Source organism: Pundamilia nyererei, unplaced genomic scaffold (genome assembly GCF_000239375.1).
Source record: "Pundamilia nyererei isolate P.nyererei 1_Seehausen unplaced genomic scaffold, PunNye1.0 scaffold00327, whole genome shotgun sequence".
Lineage (NCBI taxonomy): Eukaryota > Metazoa > Chordata > Actinopteri > Cichliformes > Cichlidae > Pundamilia > Pundamilia nyererei.
In genome coordinates, this window is record NW_005187728.1 from 308,509 (window position 1) to 330,386 (window position 21,878).

Below are 21,878 nucleotides of genomic sequence, written 5' to 3' on the forward strand. Positions count from 1 at the left end.
GATGCACATCACCTAATATGCTTAATTGGTAGTAGGCTTTCAAGCCTATACAGCTTGGAGTAAGACAACATGCATGAAGAGGATGATGTGGACAAAATACTCATTTGCCTAATAATTCTGCACTCCCTGTATAGAGGGAAATGTGGAGATTTTAATACCGAGCGTTGCAGCTTTCCAAAGTGTGGCTTTTGTATCATTTTTCAATCAAGCCAGTTGGGCGTTTGACGGTTGTTTGGACAAAACAAGCAATTTGACGCCATCATTTTGGACTTCTGATGGATATTCCTGTTATTTTCTATTTTTTTTGTAATGCTTAAAATAAGTCAAGATGAAAGAAATGATAAAAAAAGAGCAGGGAAAGCGTCGGGGACATTTGGCTGCTTTTCTCTGTTCAACTGACTGCCCATTCGTTACCCAAAAGGACAAGGGAGAGGAAAATAAAGCAAGTTGACAGGACATATGTGAAAGGAAAGATAGATTGGTCGGTGCTATTGAAATGAGCAGATTGGAAAATTGTAGGGAGGGACACACACACAAGCACACACGGAGCGAGAACGCGGGCGAGTGAAGGATCTAGTCTTTGTCCCTTTGCATGTGGGAGCGCAGACACACACATACATCAGGCTGCCATAACTCATCATCATCCCACAAAAAAAATAAATAAAAAGAAAGAAAGAGAGGAGGAGGGGGAGAGGAAGGCATCTCACTGTTATCAGCACAAAAACAAACAACAACACAGTTTAGTCTGTCAGGTCGAGCGAGATGCAGATTTGGATTGGACTTCTGCGTCGTCCCGAGCACACGACAGGCCAAAATCCTCAAATTCTGCTGTTTTCCCTCTGCTGTGACCCCCCCCAATCCGTGTCACTGTAAACTATTACACGTTTATTGTTGTCAAACGTATCGCTGATGGAATGAGATGAGCGCTCCTTTGATGCAGCAACTGCCATTTATTTAATTTGCATACGATTACAGCCGTTCGGTTTTTCGAGCTGACATTTTGCTGGGTTAGCTGTGGGCAGATACATGTACGGTCACGGCCCGAAGCCTTACTAAAGATAGATGAGAGATAGATACGTCAGACTAAATTTGTGGGCTCCTCTACTCGTGCTGCATATGACACAGTTAGCAGCTGAAGGGCTGTTTACCCGCCGTGTGTGCGCGCGTGCCCGCATGTGCGCGCGTGTTCGAGCCGGCTACTCGGTCACACAGGGCCTCTCTGTTGGGCATATTCTGTTTTTAACTATCCGTCCACACCCTTCAGATAAAGAGAGGGAGAAAGAGGCCGGGCCTGTCCAAATGAATTACAGTAACCATTTGGTAGATAGTGAAAAAGAGGGGAGAGGAGGAAAGAAAGTGGGACACAAAAACAAGCCGTTGGGCACTCGCTCTGTGACACTGACTGTCCAATATGATCACTGCCTGTGTAATTCTGGATAATCCCACATTCTTCAAGAGTGTGAACACTGCCGGCTCTTCTAGCTAATCATGTTTTTATAGGTGTAAAAACAAAAGAAAGGTGAGGTACACATTTGAGAGTTACATACACATTGACACACTGGCTGAATTTGAGCTGACAGGTGAAACTATCAGTCCCAGTGTGAGGTTTATACAACAGCTGCCTGAAATTAACAGTACTGGAAATAACTGAAATCATCTTTTGTTTCTGTAATGATTAATCCAGCAGTATGCACAAGCTCTGTAAATTAAATGATGTCTTTAATGCTAAAGAACAATTCTTCTTATCAATTTAAACACGTTTGGTTTTTTTCTTAGTTTATGAGAGATTATGACAGCTGGTCTAATAAATTTGTTAAGCCCTGCATATGCGTGTTGCATAGACTGTATATAAAAGATGGACATAAGATCAGGAGGGAATCTGGCTGATTTTAAGGATACGATGAACCCGTGTACGTTAGCTGCTTGTTGTTGACTAGGTGACCACGCCCCAGAGAAAACTCTTACTGTTTCCTCTAAATGTGAACATAGCATGAACATCATGTTTGAGTAAAGACTTCAAAATATGAAGGAAAATGTTTACTCAGCTCAAACATCAAATGAAAACTCTTTTTTGTCAGACTTATATTGACTGACTTGTTTGTGTAAGCAGAGCAGTCGCCCCCTGCTGGCCGTAGGAAAAAGCGGCGGTTTAGCAGAGCGTTCTCACTCCCGACGCGTAACATGCTGACAATTTGTCACGTCGCGAGGCGTCCCATGGGAAGGCGAAAGGTAACCGCGTCCCTATGATACGCGTGCCGTGTATTCCAGCCCTAACCCTAACCATGACCTGAAAGGTGTTAGGTAGTGTTTTCCAAAGCAATTAAAGTAAAATACATGTACACGTGCAGATTGAGTCCAAACGGTTCTCATGTTTCCTCCTTTTTCCCAACGTTTGGATGGCTGAAAGCGTAACATCCCGAAAATTTGTCACATAGCGTAATATGTTACGTGTCGGGTTTAAGGATCTTAAATGGATTAGCTTCAATTTTCAGACTCAGATGCTAAATTGCTAAAGCGACACCTAATATATAGATTTTTGAGTACTTTGAAAGCTGCTGAATCCTTACGTCTGTGAAAGCATTTTGTCAGCTGTGTAAAGGACAGTCGCAAAACTTGTGACCTTGGTGACCCTTGGTTGGCATCAAACAGAAGCAGATAACGTGATTGCAAAATTGTTCCTTGTTAGGGATTCTGAACTCCTGGATGAATAAAAGAGGGAATTTAAAAACATACATGACCCTCAGCTCGCAGGACGACTTGTTGAATAAGAAAAGTAACAGCCGGATTCAATTAACGTTAAATACGTAACTCTATTCTAAACTGTGGCAGCGTGGAGGCAGATTTGCAGAAATATGAATTGTTATTAAGCAGATTATAGTAATTATTAATGGCTAATTTTTTTGGATGCATTTGAGAAATAAGTGATGGTTTTCTGGAAAAATCCCCAACAATAAATTATTATTTTCACTGGCGTTTCGCAGGCGTGGAGCTCATTAGATTGCGAGTAAAAACGGTTTAATGTGCACCTCTTAATGTTTTATCCATTTTTCTATTTTTAGACACAGAGGCGGAGAGGAACGCGCTGAAGGAGCACGTCTATCCCAAACTACGAGACTTCTGCAGGGAGAATTATGGAATTGAATTCCAGGTAAAATGGCTGCTTTCTCCTTTCTCTTTCTTTCTAACGTTGATTTATTCTTTTTACGTTTCACCTTCTAACAGCTGCAGATTCTTGTGACTTCCAGAGCATTAGTGCTTTCATATTTACATCATAGCTTACACAGCTTTAAGGTGCCCGGAGGGAACCCCGGAGCTGCTAGCAGAGGCGCCCGTCCCTTTAAGCGGACAGAAGGCCAGCAGAGATAAGGTTTCCATCGGTGAAGGCTGGCACAAATCTAGCTATGGATAAGGCAGCATGATGCAAGGGCTTTCCCTTTGTTGTTGTCAGAGGACGGCTGCATTCTCCCTGCGGTGTCCACTGATCGAGATCATTTGCATTGCAAATTAGCATCAGTGTTCACAGAAAGATCCCTATCAGAGTTTTGTTTGCTTAACAAATCCAGGTGGGCTGCCTCAGATTGTTCCTGGAAGGATTTGTGGAGATTTGTTTCCGATGAGGGGGCTTATGACCCATGAATTGTTTTAGAGAACGGTAATCAGCGGGGTTTCGGTAGCTAATTCTCATTTCACGCCAGGAATGTTTGGATCAAAACAGCTCCAAGCACAAACCATCTGAAAATCTTGGTACATATGTGTTCAGGTTATCTCCCCCTGTATGCATAAGAGTTGCTCAGACACTTGGGTATCGTTCATATTTCAGTGACTGTGGTACTTCCAGATCCTCTTTTAATGTTCTCATTGTCAGTGGGGTTATGGAAGCAAACTACCACGTGGCTCCATAATGAATTATCATTTGTTTTAAATTTTATCATTTCTAATCATAAAACTTAAAATGACCAGAGAAATGGATATTAAATGTGGCCTACGATTAAAAACCCATAGTACATTAAGAATTCAGTGGCTCCATGGTGTAACGGTTAAAACATTCGCCTTGCATGGGAACGAGAAGGCACAATCCCAGCCTCAGGGGTTTGCAAGCTGGTGTACTCCTGGTGCCGGTCCCGAGCCTGGATAAATGGGATGGATGCGTCAGGGAGGGCATCTGGTGTGAAATCTGTGCCAAATCAAATATGTGGATCCATCCACTGTGGCGAACCCTTGGGAAATAAGGGAGCAGCAGAATGGACCACAGTACATAAAGAATTCAGGGGCCCTGAACAAGTTTGCACATGAATTTTAACTAAAAGAAAGTAATATGGTGTAAAGAGGAACGCATACATGATTGAAATAGCTGAAATAGCAAGCTTAAAGCGGGATTAATGTTCAAAATTGTTAGCTAGTAGCATGTAAGCTGTTGATAAGGTTTGTTTGTATTTTTGCCTTACAGTATAGATAAAGTGAAAACTTTAGCTAAATATTCTGACAGGTAAAACAACTAGCTAACAGTATGAATACAACATTGGGAACTATTTCTTAAAATGGCCAGTAATTAAAAATGTTAGCTACAAGTATTGATAAAAAACATTTAATTGTTAGCAAAACATGCTAGTTGCATATTAGCTTGTTAGCTAAAACTGTTGGATGTATGTCAACTTAAAAAAAAACCCGATTTTTATTATTTTTATGGTTTATTGTCTTTTTAAGTTGTTTATTTACAATGGACTTATTATATACACATTAATACAATTTGAGATATAAAGGTTGTAGTGATGTACAGCAAGTTGAAATGCTCTAAAAATGGCACTACAGCATTTACTTGATTTACACTACATTTGTTTAACTTGATTTGATTTATTTGCAAAGACGGCATTTGACCATGTCACAGTTTGTAGTGAACCATAGACACGCCTCACAGCTGCGATACGTGACTGCTAATTTAGAAGCAAGCCTCTTCCAAACATGGAATGAAGACTCCTTGCCTTTAGGAAATTTGTATGTTTTAAACATCAGCTGTTATTTAGCTCACAGTCTTCTGTGATTATTGAATTCATCGGAGCACTTTTTCTCCCAAATTCTGTATTATATGTGCTCAACCGCAGACAAATTCATTACACTGTTGTAGCAAAGTACACAGCACAGTATTGGGAGAAAAACCTACATTGAATATACAGTATAATTAACCCTACGGCAAGCTGAGTAACCTTACATGAATTACACAAGTTTCCAGTATTACAAGCATCTCTGAGATGACTGGACGTGACGGAGAATTACGAGATAAAAGAAGCAAAGTGTTGCAGAGACGTTTTGGCTCCGGTACCCGTGGCCACGTGTCTGTCTGGTGATTCAGCTCGCTGTGATGCAGCATGAGCTGAAATGATTAAGCAGAAGGCCTGGGAGTTAATACTATGACTCACTTACGCTGCTCATCCTCCTCCTCAACCAAACCCCCCACACCTCAACTTCACCCACACCATGTGAGAACACCTTGGATAAAACTGGAGCCTGATCATGGTTTTTACTAGTTGATACGATGTTGTGGCGAGGACGTCTTTCACGTGTGAAACCATACATGATTTCCACACACAGGATTTTGTAGGACGAAGACATTTTTTCCATTTCTCTTTTCTTTTGCTTTGATTTGTAATTTATGCATAATCCCGCCTCCCCTTTCACACGCGCCTCGTTTCTCCGCTGGCACACACTGACACACATGTACTATGCCAGGTTGGCGAAACCCAATTCTCCCAGGTCCCTCAGCAGTTGACTCAGTTTCTATCCAGAACCTGATGGAGGATGGATTTGAGGAGATGCGGTGGGGGATAGGGCACGAAAATCCAGCCCAGGGGCCGAGGGCCGCGTCCTCATTCAGTCAACGCTCAGCAGCAGCGGGGGGATGAGGTGCCATGATCCCTTTTTAACCATTTTTATTCCCAATGTTTCCTGCTCTCTCTCTCTCTCTTTCATCTCCCATGTGTATGTGTGTGTGATCACTTTTTTTACATAAATTGCCAGGGTTGTGGTCCATTTATGCTCAACACATTTGTTGCTTTTGCACCAATGTGACATCATCACGCAGCCGCGTCCATTTATAGTCACTGTTACGACATTTTGGTCCGTTTTCAAATCTTTCCCAGCACCGTTGCAGATCTTCCACCAGGAGTTCGGTGCCATATGGGCATCGTATAAATGCCTGTACAGGTGGACTCGTTCACAGTCTTGCCTCAAGCTTGTCTATTTTAAAAAATAGCTACAGTAGCAAACAAGCAAGGTTACAAAAATTGAGAGATGCATGACCTGCCGGAGTGACAACAGAGCACGACTTGTGCTTGCACGCAAAGAACAAAGAAGTAGCAAAAACTGCAGTTCCTTTAATGGCCACTTGAGGCTGGCTCCGTCCACACGTAAACGGCGTTTTGGGTCATGGAGATTTTTAAAGACTCCTTGCTTGGTGGAGATTTTCGAAAACTTTTTGCGTTTAGGTGTGGACGAGGAAAACGGAGAATTACTCACGCCGTTTTTTTTATGTCATGCTACACGCGATGTTATTGTTTACAGGGGTTAAATTTCTGCAATGGCGGTTAATCAGCAGTTTTTACACACTTACGCGTCACTGTCCCTCCATTTAGAAAGACAGAGGCGTCAGAGTGAACTTCGGACGTGGCTTCAACATTCAACACAGAAGCTCTCACAACCCAAATCCCGACGTCGGTTTTTAACAAAATTGACGTTTTTTGAAAATTCAATTTATGTATGCTGTGTGCATTTTGTTCATTCCACACTAAAATACTGTCTTCAGTTAATAACATTTGAAATCATGAAGGCACTTGAAAAGTAACACAAAATTATCTGTCTTTCCAGAAAAACAAACACTTTCCAGAACTACTTAAGGTTTTGTGAGGGTACAAAACCCTGTTTACTCTTTCCATCCCAGGCTTCTAGACTTCTGATTGGCCAACATTTCGTTTTTAGCCTTTACATGTGGACGGAGATATTTTTTCAAAAGTGCACATTTTTAAATTAAAAAAAAAAAGAAGCTAAAACGGAAAATCTCTGTTTATACAAAAACACCCGTGTTCGTGTGGACCTAGCCTTAGCTTTGCATTCATGCAGTTTATAAATGCAGCTTTTTAACCAAACTAGCTGATAAATTACTTTTCCACCCTTTCATCCATATGAGGACACTTTTCACTCCCAAACCAATGGAAGACATCACAGTGCTACACCGATCCTTTATACTGTCCACCAGCAAAATAGATGGATAATAAATATATTGGTAACTTGCATCTTAATAGAGTTCTAATGTCCCCTTGTTTTATATTTTTGTGAGTTTTTGTGAAGCTGCTCATGCTTATATGTTGTCTGCTGCTAACAAATATACTTCTATATACTTAGTACTCTAACATATTAAGAGAGTTGATTTTAAAAGACGGGTCATTTGCAGCACTTGACAATAATAAGCTTTTCTGGTGATCAAACCAGCATTGATGGCTTTTCAGCTTATTAGACACGCCTAAACCAAAATTAATGCTGAGCAGTCCAAGCCTGCCTCCATAAGGTTACGGTGTTCTGCTTTAGTTCGGATTGGTTCAGTGGGGATCTGATGTTAGAGGCTCACAAAATCTCCACAAAGGCCTTTTAAGAAAAAGGGAAAACACCACAGTGTTATTGTCGGGGGTCATAAGCGAGAGTCCTCCTCGCCGTTATCGACCGGTTCCTCCTACCACATTGATTAGCCTATAGATTTGGTCCTTAGTCCAGTTTTTATTGTCAATTTCTCATCTCGTGCTGCTCTAAAATACCCAGCCCGCTTACTTCCAACCCATCTTGCATTTGTTAGTCTCATAAATCATGTAACAATACAATCGCTTCCTCCCACAGACTGAAGTCAAACTGAATCTCGAGGCCAGTGGAAGCGGTTCTGTTAATAATGTGGTTGCCAAACTTACTGGCCGTCTCTCACACACACACACACACACACACACACACACACACACACACACTCACCCAGTGCAATTCCAATAAAAGTTTTCTGGCCACAGCTGCGCAAATCTGCTCAGCGGCTGTCACTCTGACGGCTTTTACATCTCCCAACACAAGCGGCACGACGAGAGACGAGATGAGGGGTGAGACGACGTTCCGCGATGATTAAAAAGCCTATTCATGCATTCTATTATGCTAAAACGAGGGGTGGGGCTGTCAATTTGGCTTCTTCGGAAAAGATGTAGTGCTCTCGAAATATGTCACACGCTTAAAAGTTTTTTTTTAATCCGCTTCCGTGCACGAGTTTGCGGGAAAACGCAGGTAAAATTGGACAGAAGCGATTTCCCGGGAGACATTTAATCACGTTCCTTCCGTGTCTTCCCACCGAAACTCTGGTAATAAAAAGCAATTCAAAAAGCCTATAAGTATAGCAGGACTTCTGGTTTATTTATCACTCTCCGTCTGTTTACCTGGATGCCAATATTTCCAGATTTTGTGCCTTCACACGTGGGCAGCAGGCCGCCATCTCCGTTCACATCTCTTTAATCTCTAACGGAAACATGTCAGCATACCGACAAACAGCCCCCACAGGACCGATACGACAACCAACAAAGATAATCAGAATCAAATATAAAACACAGCTCCAGTCACATAGAGAACTATTCACTCCACAAACAGAGGACCCCTACCTCCGCCACGACGGTTGTATGTTCGCTGCTGTCAGATGCTTCAGAGGAGAGCGTTTGTGGGAAATTTGATGGACAGAAAAATAAGTGAGGGTGGGCTGTAATCACAAAAGCACAGACCTTATTCTAATATTTGCGTGATGATGATTAAGACGTTGCATATTTACACGAATCACTAAATATAAGCTGCTCACATTTGCTTTCCAAATGCCATCCAGCAACACCTACGCTTAATCTCCTGCACTCTTAACCGTCGGGAGGTTTGAGCTCACCTCAGCCTTCTTATAGCCGGTGGCCAGCCTAACTAAGAGGCGCAAAAAATAAATAAATTAAAAGAGCGATGTTACCCAGATGATGTTCTTTGGGCAATGTTTCCTCGATTAGAGAAATGAATAGACTCAGAGCAACTGGTTCCCACAAGCGCAAGTGGTGTGTTTACACTTGCCGAGTCTGTCAGGTTTATGAGTGGTTAAAATGCAAAACAGCTTGTATGCCCCGGGATATACAGTCTCTGAAACACTTTAATTCATCTCAAACTGCTTATGTTTTGCATAACTGTTTCTTTGCCGTCTGCAGACATTTCCACATTGATTGGGCCATGGGGCGTCTAAAAAAGATGAGAAGTATTCATGAGAAGCATATTCTTTGTCCTCACTCATAGCATACTAGTTCCCAAGCCAGGTATCCTGACTCCACAATCAAAAGGATAAAGACTGAGGAATCCCAAAGGCGAGATTAGCTGCAGGAATAATAATTTAATTTCAGATATTTTGCTTTGTGGTTCAAGTTTGAACCTCCCAGAAGAGGCAACTGCACACTTTCAGACAAGTTTTAGAAACGGAGGCACATCGGTGCATTCGGCTGCACCTCTGCAAGCAGCTTTGCAACCCAGCTCCTGGCTTTCATCCTGTTCCTCCTGCGTTTCATCCTGTCACATCCGTTGCTTCTCCTCTCCCCCCGCCTTCAGGCACGGAGGTATTTAGCTTACAAGAAGCAGACTTATTCTCATTCACAGCAGCGCGCGCAGGCCAGCTGGCATAAATGGATCCTTTGTTTACGACTCCACAGTACACCCACGTTGGTCAACAGGCCTTCTTTTGGGTTTTGCTTATTGGTTTGAAGAGCTTCCCAAGCTGCGCCCGCTCTCATTTAGCTCTCAAGCACTTCCATCTGTTGTGGACGCCATTAAGCAAACAAACCTCATCTCGCATTAGGAACACTGGTCCCAGCGCAGAGTTCGACAGCCTCTTAATAAGAAGAAATGTGATTTTGTTGGAGGAAACTGGCATCCTCGGAGTGCACCGTGCAGAACCCTCTGCCATAAAATATACATCTTCCCCAGCCATTTTTGCCAAAAGCCCACTCCCTCTTCTGCTGCTGATCTTATTACCTCACACTTTTGACAGCTCTCGGTGGCTGAGCTGCAACATCTGAAACACTGTGCCCAAATTACCCCGGTGTGTCAGTGCTTGACAGGTTTTCCTCAAAGTCATCTTCTCTCTGCCTTCATTATTGACAGCTTTAGCCTTTAGAGTCGAGAGTTTAACCTCTTATCATTGCTGAAATAACAAAGTAACCACGGCATTAAGAGAGCTAACATAAAAGTCAAAATCTCTGCTTAACCCCATCGCCCCTTAGGTGGCCACTTTGTGTTTAAATCACTGCAAGAAATGTATATTTGGGTATGCATTGGGTGCTAAACCTGAGCTTTCCAAAATGGGCCGGTATTCATCAAACATTCTTAGAGATTTACTACATATTCTTAATAAAACTGCCTGCAGCACAGAGCTTAACATATATTCATGTTAGAACTGTATCTATTTTTACCCGTGTTTTTTTTTTTTAGCCTGAGAGTGCTTCTGTTGGTGGGGCTTTTTGATTACAGGCCCTTTTTTTCCTGCTTTTCCTGCATAATCCCAAAGTCTAATAGTCCGACATTCAATACATTAAAAAACAGGAAAAAAAAGGCTTCTCCTGCTCTTGACCCGCCACGGGCAAACGCCTTCCAAGGGCATTAGAAAGCTGCTTAGCAGAAGCTGCTCCATCTCTTACGTAAGCAACGGCACCCCCACCACTCTAGTTTAGGGAAAGCGTGGGGAGAGGGAAAGCTATCAGAGAGAGGAACGGCAAAGACAAAGTTGGCATAAAAGAAAAAGCGAGAAGGAGGGCGAAAAGACACAAGAAAACTGTGAAACGGTTCCAGCCAAATCCAGTCCCACTGGAAGCTTTCTTCATCTAACCCAATAAGCCTTCGTAACTATTCCCCCAGCCAACTGCTTTCCCTCTTAACTTCATTTACGTGTCCTTGCCTGTTTTGGATCGACATTCCCCCTGACTGTTTTTGTTGTTTCTCCCCACCCCTCTGTACTCCGGTGAAGCGCGGCAGGTGACGGGGCAAATTTAATCAGTATATCCTCCCCCACGCACATGCACGCAGTGAACAGATATGAATAATGTCGTCATTTAGCTTTTAATTACAGTGCATCCTCCCCAATCACCTGCTGAAGCCCAGTAGGAACCTATCGTAATCAGGGGCGCTCATCTCACTTCATTCCTCTTCCCTCCGGTCTTTGTCAACACGCGGACGATTGCCGTCCCCCGCACACGGCCATGGGAAGTAGATTAGTGGCACTGATACGCAGTGACTGATGATGCCAAATGATGAGTTTTACACAACAGGCCAACTCGACGGATGCTAATCATGTGTTCCCACTAACGAGTGGGATAGGGAGTTTTTTTCCAGTTTTTTTTTTTTTCTTTCAACTTATAGTCTTCTGGTAGTTGAGGAAAAGGTAAAGGGTCTTTCTCTAACGAAAGCCACAGTTATTTATGTTTATGCAAGCGGTGCCAAATTAATTTGTCTTTTTGTCATAAACTGTTTTTAAAAGATGGACTTGGACATTCGTGGTTAGCGTTTTTTAAGGAATTGTATTGTGATGAAGAGGGTTGGGTCTCAATCGCAGTCTGGTGGTCTCTGATATAATGCAGGTTTAAGGTACTTCCTTGTTGGCTTCAGATTTCCAACCCAGAAACTACATCCTTGTTTTATACCGGTTGTCCCAAAACCCCGGAGTCGTTTGGTACCGGGCTGCGAGAGTTGAAGCTCGGGTGTGAAATTTATGGTTTTCAGGGTTTTTATCGTTAACTCGGTTTCCCTGGGATGTTACTCTTGCAGCTCTTACAAATTAAACAAACACTGCACAATCATAGGGGGAAACTAGCTAACTTTTAAACCCCCTTTATTATGTCTGTTAATTTAAATAAGACCATCACTTACAAAATAGAGCATTGGAGTTTATAGACTTCTTTGCAAACATTTCTCTTTTTAACCAGAAGATGTGCCCCCTGCTGGCCATTACATAGAAAGCATATTCAAGGCTACTAGCTTCAACATGGGAAGCAGTTTCCGTCTTTCATGTACAGTCTGTTTATTTACCATCTAGCTAAAACAAAAAAAGAAGATATTCTCTGGTTATAGCATCTTAAACTTGAGTGGTTAGAGCAACTGGCTTGTTTTCCAATGATAATATTTGCCTGCCTGAGGCTGTGGAAGAAATAAATATGCTGTTGACAGCTGTCGCCTTTCACAGTAATACAGCTGCTCACAGGTGCACAACAATCAAGCAGATGAGCTGAGGCGTAGCTCCAGCCCTCCTGCTGCTCTTACCAATAATGGGAGAAGCGAATATCTCCCAGACTGTCCCACACTCTCAATTTCTTTGCTGTCCAGTTATATAGGCCTGCCAGTCACTGCTGTTCTCTGCCAAGCTGCGGATGTGTCAGTCATTGTGCCAGGCTAAACTCATTTGAACTAGCAAGTGTGGTGAGCAGCAGAGCATGAAGGAAGACAGCAGCGATGCTGTATCACTTTGGCTTCATCTCAACCCTCTGAAAAACCTCCTTTTGCCTCTTACGCTCAGCAAGCATGCAGTCAGTCTGGAAAAACAGCTAGTTACGAGCAGCAGAAGAGGGAAGAATCATGGGATGATGCTCATACAATAAGGCTGCTGAAACGTGAGCTCCAAGTAGTAAAAGGCCATCATGTGTAGCCATCCATCCATCCATTATTCTTGAGCCTTCACAAGTCAGGCCCAATCCAGCGGGCTGATTTCAGGAAGATGGTAGTTGGTGAGCCCTGAACCAGCAGCATCGTGGTGGAGACACACACTCACATCTTTACAGGCGTTCCCTCAGCCTTCCCTCATCTACTGAGAAATCCTCCCTGCGGCGTGTTTATAGTTGGATTTGTCTCAACTGCCAAAACTTGTGACAAATGTGTTGAGGGAGGATGAGTGTGTGTGTGACTGGTGTAGTGGGTTTCATTGACAGCAAGCAGGTGTGTGTATGTGTGTGTTTAAAGAAAGTACTGGCTTTGCTTCAACTGATTTGCAGACTTTAAGCCCGCTGATCCCCTTTTGAGACGTTTTGCTTTGTTTAGTTATACGTGGTCCCTTTTGTGAAATGACAAAACTTGGCATCAGTTTTCCTTAATTTTCCGTGAATACATTACTACTTTGGTTAAATGATTTCCTCCGTTTTATACGGCTATGCTTATTATGCTTCAGTGTGTCCACAGAAACTGGCCATTCTGTAAGTTTTTAAATTATTGCCAAACAGAGTTTTCTGGGATCTGCAAATATTCTCCAGCTACAGCACGAAATCCATAGTTTTATTTTTTTAAAAGAAAAGGAGAACGCTTCAGTGAATTATTTATTCTTTTCTTACGGAGACTGATTATGAGATTAGTTTAAGTAAGCTATAGGATGTTAGATAATGATGACTGAGCTTAATGCCAGCCCGCCTCAGCTGATGGCTCGTTTACCACTGCAAGCTGCTTTGCAACCCACTCTGTTTGATGTGGCATCATAAGTGTTGCTGTTGTGTCCTGCTCTCTTCTGAAAGGTTTTCTGTAAAAACTACACCCTTACTGCTTCCATAGGAATTAAGAAATACACTTAACTGATCATCAGTAATTGTGAGCACCTTTATTAAAGCATACATTTTGGCAGTTGGATGGTCTTCACACCTGTAGTTGGTTTACATTGGTCGAACTCATGATGTTGATGCGTTTGTAAAGTTGTAGCTTTGGTTTAGTTTCTTTTGTTTGTGGGTGACAGAATAAATACAGGGAGAATTTACATTAATTTTATGGTTAGTTGCTGGCCCGTACTGACGATTTGTATACTCTGCACATCTATAGTACTCTGGTGCATCCCAGAAAGTGAAGCATACCTGTGTACGGTAGGCGTTTAGCTTAAATTTTCAGCATACACCTGGTAGTTGGCTCAAATCAAATTCACACCATAAACAGACTGCTCTAGAGCTCGGTACCGGGCCACTACCACCCCCTCTACAGAGTCTTTGTGTGATTGTTTTGGTCCACACCCAGGTGTAATTACTGCGTTCACAAAGGGGAAATCAAACCTGACTTTGATTCAAACTGACTAAACTCTGCAGGTGTGAAACACCCCAAGAAGAACTTGGCAGCACATTTTAGGTTTGCACATTTGCATCTAAACAAGCAACAAGACGTCTGAAACGACGTCCTTTAGAACGGACGAGACTAAAGTGAGGACGTTTGGCCGTAATGCACGGCGCCATATTTGTCGAAAGCCAGGAACAGCATTACAGAATAAACGCCGTATACCAACAATATATTACTGAGGAGTGGGCTTGTTCTGCAGCCACAGGAACTCCGTACTATGCAGTCATTGAATTGACCATATACACCTCCATACACCAGTGTTTTCTAGAGTCAAATGTGAGGTCAGCTGTCCCACAGCTAGAGCTGAAACTGGGTCATGCAACAGGACAACGAGCCCAAGCACAACAGCAAATCTGCAACAGAATGGCTGAAAAAGAAAAGAATCAAACTGCTGTCAAAGTCCAGACCTCAGCGTGACTGAAATGCAATTTCAATGAACTCAGGCCGCAGCGCTGTAAAGTGGGCTAAAAATCCTCCACAACCATGTGACACACTGATAAAATCATTGCAGCTGAAGGTGGTTCTACAAGCTATTGAGTCATGAGCCATGCTAACTGTAGCTCCAAAAGTAGCACCGAATTTAAATGAGTGCAGATGGGAATAATAATATATTTTGCCTAAACTGGTAATGAATTAAAAAGTATTAAGATGCTGCAAGGCACAATTTCCAGAACAATAATGATTCTGCATGTCTCTAATTTGTCTTTGGTCTTATTAAAACTGAGAATTGCTTGTTTGCGTGTTCAGGTGGTGGACCTGTACTGGGGGGTCGATCCAGAGGAGTGGGACAGTCCAGAGCTGCAGCGACTCAGAATGAAACTCCTGGAGGAATGTCTGAAGACCTCGGCTGGACCGTGCTTTGTCGTGAGTATCGTGCACTGCGTAGCTTATCCTTTTTAATGATCTGTTGACTTTGTGTTTACACGATAAGTACAAAACTCTGTGAAGAAAGCGTTTCCTTCTGCGACTGTTATTCGTTTTGTTACTTGCCTCTGATGTGGGATTAAAACTGGGCTGTTTTTGGGCTCACGTTCCTTTGAGTGAAATCACATTTTACTTTTAGACCTGTCTTTGTGCTGAAACAAAGACTTTGACGAACCTTCGAAATCCTTTTGTGCAGCTTTTGTGTGGAGTGTGTGTGCAATCAATGTGTGTTTATTCTGTTTGACAGCGGACAATACGACAATACATGGGCCGCCTTTTTTCTGTTGTTCAGCGTGTACAGTTGTTAAAGGGGCCATCCTCCTTTCAGAGAATAGCATTCGAACAGTAACAAAAATAAAACGACCTCACCAAAGTAACAAAAATGCTCTGTCGCCTGTCAGCATGAATGATATGACAGTATTGCCCACAAATGGCGATTGTATTAGCGCTGGAAAGTCAATGCAAACTTAAAGATGCGCTTAAAGATGTGAAGACCTCTGGAAGGAGAGAGAATGGTGTGATACATCTTTACGCTTGACAGTTCAGTGATCTTTTTTTAGATAATTTTAGGGCACATAAAAAGGAAAAAAAACCAGGCCCAAGGAGGAAAGGATGGAGACAGGACTGCACTGAGGAAGACGACAGGAAGAGAAATTGATGGTGAATTATTCAAATGGAACAGATCCATTTCTAGAGGTTGAAATTGAGGTGAGAGATCACAGGGAGACATAATGCATTATGGGTGTAGCAGGAGCGCTGGTCTCTAGAGGGAATAATCCCCATCCTCGGAATGACTTTTGTATTTCCTTCTTCTCCTATCGTCCACGCACTGCTGCCTACTGCTATTCTAATTCAGCTGTTGTCATCGCCGTCTGTCACAAACACATTTCACTACATCTCAGATTCATCGTACCTCGTATCCAGTGGAGTGAGGCTACTTATTTTGAGCACTTCCTCCAGCTGATTAAAACAAGACACCTAATGCCGCATGGGGAAATTTCATTCGCTGGACGGATACAGTATATTTAAAAGTTCTTAATATGGCATCGAGACTCCTAACTCATCAGTTTCCTTGAACGTAAACCGACCTCAGCCCAGCTGAGGAAGTAAGTGAGAAACCAGAGTCAAGCTTTTGTTTGGAGCTGTAAAATGAAGCCTTTGCAGTTAAGGGTTGCAGTTCCTCAAAAGTCCACTAAGTGCACATCAGCCTCCACAGGCTACCATGTTAAAATGTTAAAATTGCAGCCATTTTTATACGGATGCTCAAAAGTAACTGGACAGATTAGGTTAAACTTGAGGATTGGTTTTAATACTTGATTGAAAATGTTTTCCAGTCAGTGATTGCCTGAAGTCTAGAAGCTGTTTCCTCCCTTGAGATGCTCTGCTAGGCCTTTACTGCAGACACCTGCAGTTGCTGCTTGTCTGGAGGTCTCTGCCTTCAGTTTTGTCTTCTATAACTCAAAAGTTTGGTTGAGATCATTGAAGAACATCCACAAATATACCAAATATACCATCAATAAACACTAGTGACCTGGTTCCACTGGTGGTGCTGCTTGCCCATGCCACAGCATTTACTCCATCACAAGTTTTTGGATGAAGTGCTGTATTAGCAGTGGTTGCAGAGAGTAGCACCTTGAAGCATGAGTGCAATAACCATTGTAAGCGTTTTGAGTGGATATGCAACAGTTTGCAAGCTCAAAGATTTCTATGGAAGTGCACTTCTTGCGACATCTTTTCTCCCGGCACTCTGTCGCAGCATTTCCCAATGTTTCTGTGATATAGCGTCAGCCCAAGCAGGCTAAACTGGCCTAAAATGATCACATGCGATTTAAAAGGAAGTGGCACAACCTCCTCTTTGTGCCGCTGCCCGGTGTTTGTCGTAGTGTTGAACACGCCGCACTGATTTCATTCATTCCTGTCGCCTCTCCGCTCTCTGTCCCTGCTGCAATTTCACCAATTTAACCCCAACTGACCTCCGAGCAACACCACACTGCACACTCAGGGAAAGTAGACACAGGTGCACACACACACACACACACCCCTTTGTTCTGTCTCCAATCCACCTTTCTTCTTCTATCCTACTTTCCAGCGTACAAACAAACACCCTCACAGGACGTTGCAAACAGAGCACAGTGACCTGAGGGAGACTGAGAATCACCTCGGGTGTTTTCTAACTTTGGGTGATCGAGACTGTTCCACACACCCGTACACAAGCATGCACACATCCTCCCCCATCTGGCTGCTTAAATCTTTAATAGAATATTCTAGTCCTGCGCTCCCCGTGGTGAATGTATTTATGCCGAGGAGTCCGCAACACCTCCACAGGATTAAGTCCCATTCAGACTTGTCAAAGCCAGCTGCTGCGCTCCCTGCAGCGCGGCTCCCTGTCGTCGCCACGCAGGCCGTTCGGGCGGGATGGCGGCCCCGTTTCCAGGACTGGGGAGCTCAAAGTGGCGGCGGCGGGCCCTTTGATCTGGGACTTGGATCCTCATTTATGACAGTTCTGGGTTGTCTGAGCTGTCTCTGGAGTCCCGTTTATTTTTACAGGGCGATAGACCTAGATATATATGTGAGGATGGGGAGCATGTCAACAGAATTTAAGGTCTTGTTGTTTCAACAACAAGGTAGGTCGTAGGTTTTAAGGATGTGAGGCTGTGTGAGGATTCAGTTTTCTCATTTTGCATCCTTTACGTTTATTTATCTTATTTGTTTTTGTATTTTACATCCTTGCAAACTCAGCCGCAGTCTCTCGTGGTTTCCAGACACAGTTATCTTCAGACCTTCTCAGGGGCTGTCCAAGTGTCACCCCAGCTAACACACATACACAAACACGTGGCAGTAAGAGGAGACTTCAAAGACAGACAGGTCTGCCGGGTATGCAGCCCACAATGACTGTCACAGAGCCCAGTGCATTGACCAGAGAGGAGGGATGGCCAGAAGAAAGGAAAGAGATGAAGGAATAAACTATGAAAAGCTACTTTTTTTCCCTGCATGCAGACACTACAGAGGGAACAGAGGGAACAGAGGGAAAGGATTGACGTGTAGTGTAGGTGTGTTTCTTGCTGCTACAGAGGATCTGTGAAACAACAGGAAACCTTTTACACTTTGTTTGGTACGTACATGGCTCTCTACATATGCTTCCATGCTGTGCTGTACTCAGATTCTAACTCACAGCTTTGACACCTTGTCTAACATATCTCGCTTCTAATAACTGAAACAAAAACGTTCATTTTCTCTCTCGCCACAAGGGGTCGCCACAGCGGGTAGCGCTGCATGGTTTGTTTGGCAGCTTTAAAGCCATTCCTGACTGATCTGTGCCCAGTGAATGCAGTAACCACGACACCATTGCATGCACTAACTAAACTACTGCAATATTGTGCTACTGAGATGGCCACATGTTCACATTCAAATCACAGCAACGGTTGCCTCAAGGTGCTTTATACTATAAGGTAAAGATCCACGTTTGTTCTCTTACTTCTCTCTTCTCTAAAGTTACCTGCAAGCTCGTGTGCATTCGATAATCAGACAATCCTCTCACCTTCTTGGCAAAGTTGAAGTGATTACAGATGAGACCTTTGATTGACATGTAACACCTTGCTAAACACAGTAAAGGCGATCAGAGCTGGGAACCATCAGCAATAAAGCGATGAGTGAATTGTTTCCTGTGCAGATGCCTCGAGCCGTTCCTCTCTCGAGCTACATAAGTTTAACACGTTTCTGTTGCTAGCATCCAATAAAAGCATGATATAAGTTATAGATCATGGTTGGGCATTATGTGAAGTTTTCAGCAGATCAAGCCACAACCTTACAGAGTTCTGCAGTCAAGTTTCAGCTTAGTTCAATTTTAGTGCTGTAGTGAAACACAAGAATAATTGGCTCAAGGTATTTTACATTGTAAGGTGAAGACCCTACAGTAATATTGAAATGGTTGGACGTGGGAGTTACAAGTTAATTGTTAACCAAATAGAACAACCCCAACCAACCTCCCTGAGCCTGGCTCTGCTGGAGGTTTCTTCCTGTTAAAAGGATCCCACTATCGCCAAAGTACGGAGCCCCGCAAGGGACATTGGAGAAAAAAAATAAAGATGAACTTCTGTGAGATCTCGCTAAAGTTTTGCGAGTTCCTGAGCTACTTTTGCGAGATCTCGCAAAATAGGCTGCTCCTTCGCATTTGAAGGTCGATTACGTCACAGCCGGGCGACAAAGGCTGTTCCAATTCGAATGCCACTCCAAATGCGTCCGTCATTAACCCCGAATTTGATGGATGGATTGGGTGTATCCTTTGTTCTCCAACCTATCCCATAATTCATAGCGCGGCCCAGCCAATTCCAGTTTCCAACAATGGCGGCAGCTACTTAGAGTAAGAAAGAGTAATCTTAAAACTATCTTGCAAAAGTTCATGTTCATTTTTTTTTCTCCCATGTCCCTTGTGGGGCTCAAAGAAGGTCGTCTCATTGTTGAGGTTTTCTCTGTATTATTGTAAGGTCTTTATTATATATTATAAAGTACCTTGAGGCAACTGTTTGAATTGAATAGAAGTCTCAGTGACAGTAAATCAGCAAAATAAAATTGGAAAATAAAAAATCTGTTAATAAAAAAAAATCTTGTCCTACTATAAGAAAAGTAAAGAACTGGAGAACACTCACACAAAACAAAACACATCAAAATTCAGCAAACTAACAATGATGTTGCTTATATAAAATAATTTGCAAAGCAAATAAAGAAAACAAAGAGAAACTACTACAGCAGTGTGAGCTTTCCTTCTACAGGAATTCTTCTCTTTCATAACAGTAGTTTGATTTCCATTTAAATGAAGGTGGGCTGAGAGCTTCGGTCTGGCATCACAGCTTTCACTGATGAGATGATGAGGTGCAGGTGTCCCAGCTGCAGCACACACATGCAGGCTGTTTTTAATTAGGATGACATGCCTCCTCATTTCCTGCCTTTCTATCATCTTAGCCCCTCCCACCATCAGCTTTAAGTAACGTCAGCAAAGCTGCATCACCTGTCACACACAAGCATCACCTGTTTATAACACAGACTGATAGATGTCAGTGACTTTGTTTCTCAGCTGCTTCTTTAGATCGTGGCGTGATGTTGCTTTTTGGGATCTTTCAGCCTGCTTCACGTCATCACACGGGCTTTGTTGAGGTGATTCAGCAGGTTTGCAGTAATCAGGCCTGTGTGTGTCAAAAAAATGCAGCTAATCACAGTTAATTCATGATTTAACAAGGGCGGGCAGTTACTTCCACACATGGCCAGGTACGCTTGGATCTCTTTTTCTTTTAAAAAAGGAAGACATGATTTAAAAAACTGCATTTTGTATTTACAATGTGTTTGATGATCTGAAACATGTCACAGCGCTGCAAGTGTTAGCGAGAGAAACACCAGAGGCACGGCGAGAATGTGCGACCATCTAGATTTGGAGTCGCCTCACTTCATAAGACAGGCTCGACTGTTATATAACCAGCTTTGTTATTGGATGTGTCAGTCTTTCTTTATGAGTAACAGCCACATGCAGCGAGCGTCACTCAAAATGCACAACTCAACACAAGACAGGTGGCAGTGCGGGGCTGTGAAACAGACACACACACACCTGGCTACGAGGGGCTTTTCTCTAACCTGTCGATGCAATAAAGCTGGTCTCCATGGCGATGGTAGGGGTTGGCATGGTGATGGTGTCACTGACCCGGAGATTAAGCATGACAATGAGCCATGACTTTTTTTTCTTTTCTTTTCCTTTTTCTTTTCTTGTCCTTCGCTCTCCAGTGGTCTCAGATTTCCCCCCGTTACAAAAAACTAAACTAAACTAAAACTTGACGATCGCCTCAAGGACACGTATCAGCAAACTGTTCCGGCTCTGCTGCCCGCACGGCAGCTTTACTGGATGTAAGAGGATAGTTGAGGATACTGTAGCTCGTGTTTGTTTCCCACTGCTTCTCCTCCATTCAATTAACATGATGTAAGCACTAATACGATATCCCAGACCTCTTTTCTTCAATGATACTGGAAATTGTGTCTTCATGCTTGTGGAAAGATTGCTCCGATTCAAGCGTAGCTTCTTGGACAGTGTGAAGTGTTTATGCAAATCCATCCGACGCGCTTATTCTAAGCAAGTTTTGGCCACAGAGTGTTTGTACTGAGGGTCAGGATGCATACTGGTATTAAACCTACCCAGCTCTTGACTGCACTGATAAGCTGCTCCTCACAGCTTCAGAAAATCAAATGCTTTTCAAGTGGTGGGAACATTTCTTGACCTTTTATTTCTTTATCTTAACCTTCAACTCAAAATCCAGATCATCTACTGTTATTTTAGTCCATCTGAATATATTTTCTTACTCTCCTGAACACATTTGTTCCCACTCAGCTGCAAATCTTAAAAAAAAATCATGCCACAGAAAGGCTCATGAATTTCAAATGGGTGCTGCAGTTTTTTTATACAATGCATTACTCATGCAGGAGTAATTAGGATATATTTTAGGGGCTTCTTAGAGCAGCAGGAAAACATGTGGGACTGAAATATTGTTCCAGTGTTCATTTAAAGAAGACCTCCCATGTGCAAAGCTCAGCCTTCAGACAGCTTTAGATGCTGAGTTTGAGGCAGTTTTCTTCACTCGTTGCCTGTTTGATGTCAAAGGAAGTAAATACCCTAAATACACAGAGACTCACAGGTTGCAAAGAAGCTCCGCCCTCCTGTTGCTCATACTATCCGGTCGTTAAGTGATGACGTGACGAATCCTACTTCCGGGTCTAAAGTAGTCTGCGTTTAATATGGCTTTTGTGTTGTTAACATGTTTAATGTT

At 42.9% G+C, this 21,878-nt stretch overlaps 1 protein-coding gene across 2 annotated transcripts in view; it reads left to right on the forward strand.

The window, feature by feature from the left end:
• nwd2 (NACHT and WD repeat domain containing 2) overlaps positions 1–21,878 on the forward strand; it is a 57,797-nt gene that overhangs the window by 11,490 nt on the left and 24,429 nt on the right. For both annotated transcript variants that reach the window (XM_005751801.2, XM_005751800.1), the window contains exons 3-4: positions 3,060–3,148; positions 14,899–15,015. In XM_005751801.2, coding sequence (XP_005751858.1) covers positions 3,060–3,148; positions 14,899–15,015 — 206 coding nt within the window. The remainder of the gene's footprint in view (positions 1–3,059; positions 3,149–14,898; positions 15,016–21,878) is intronic.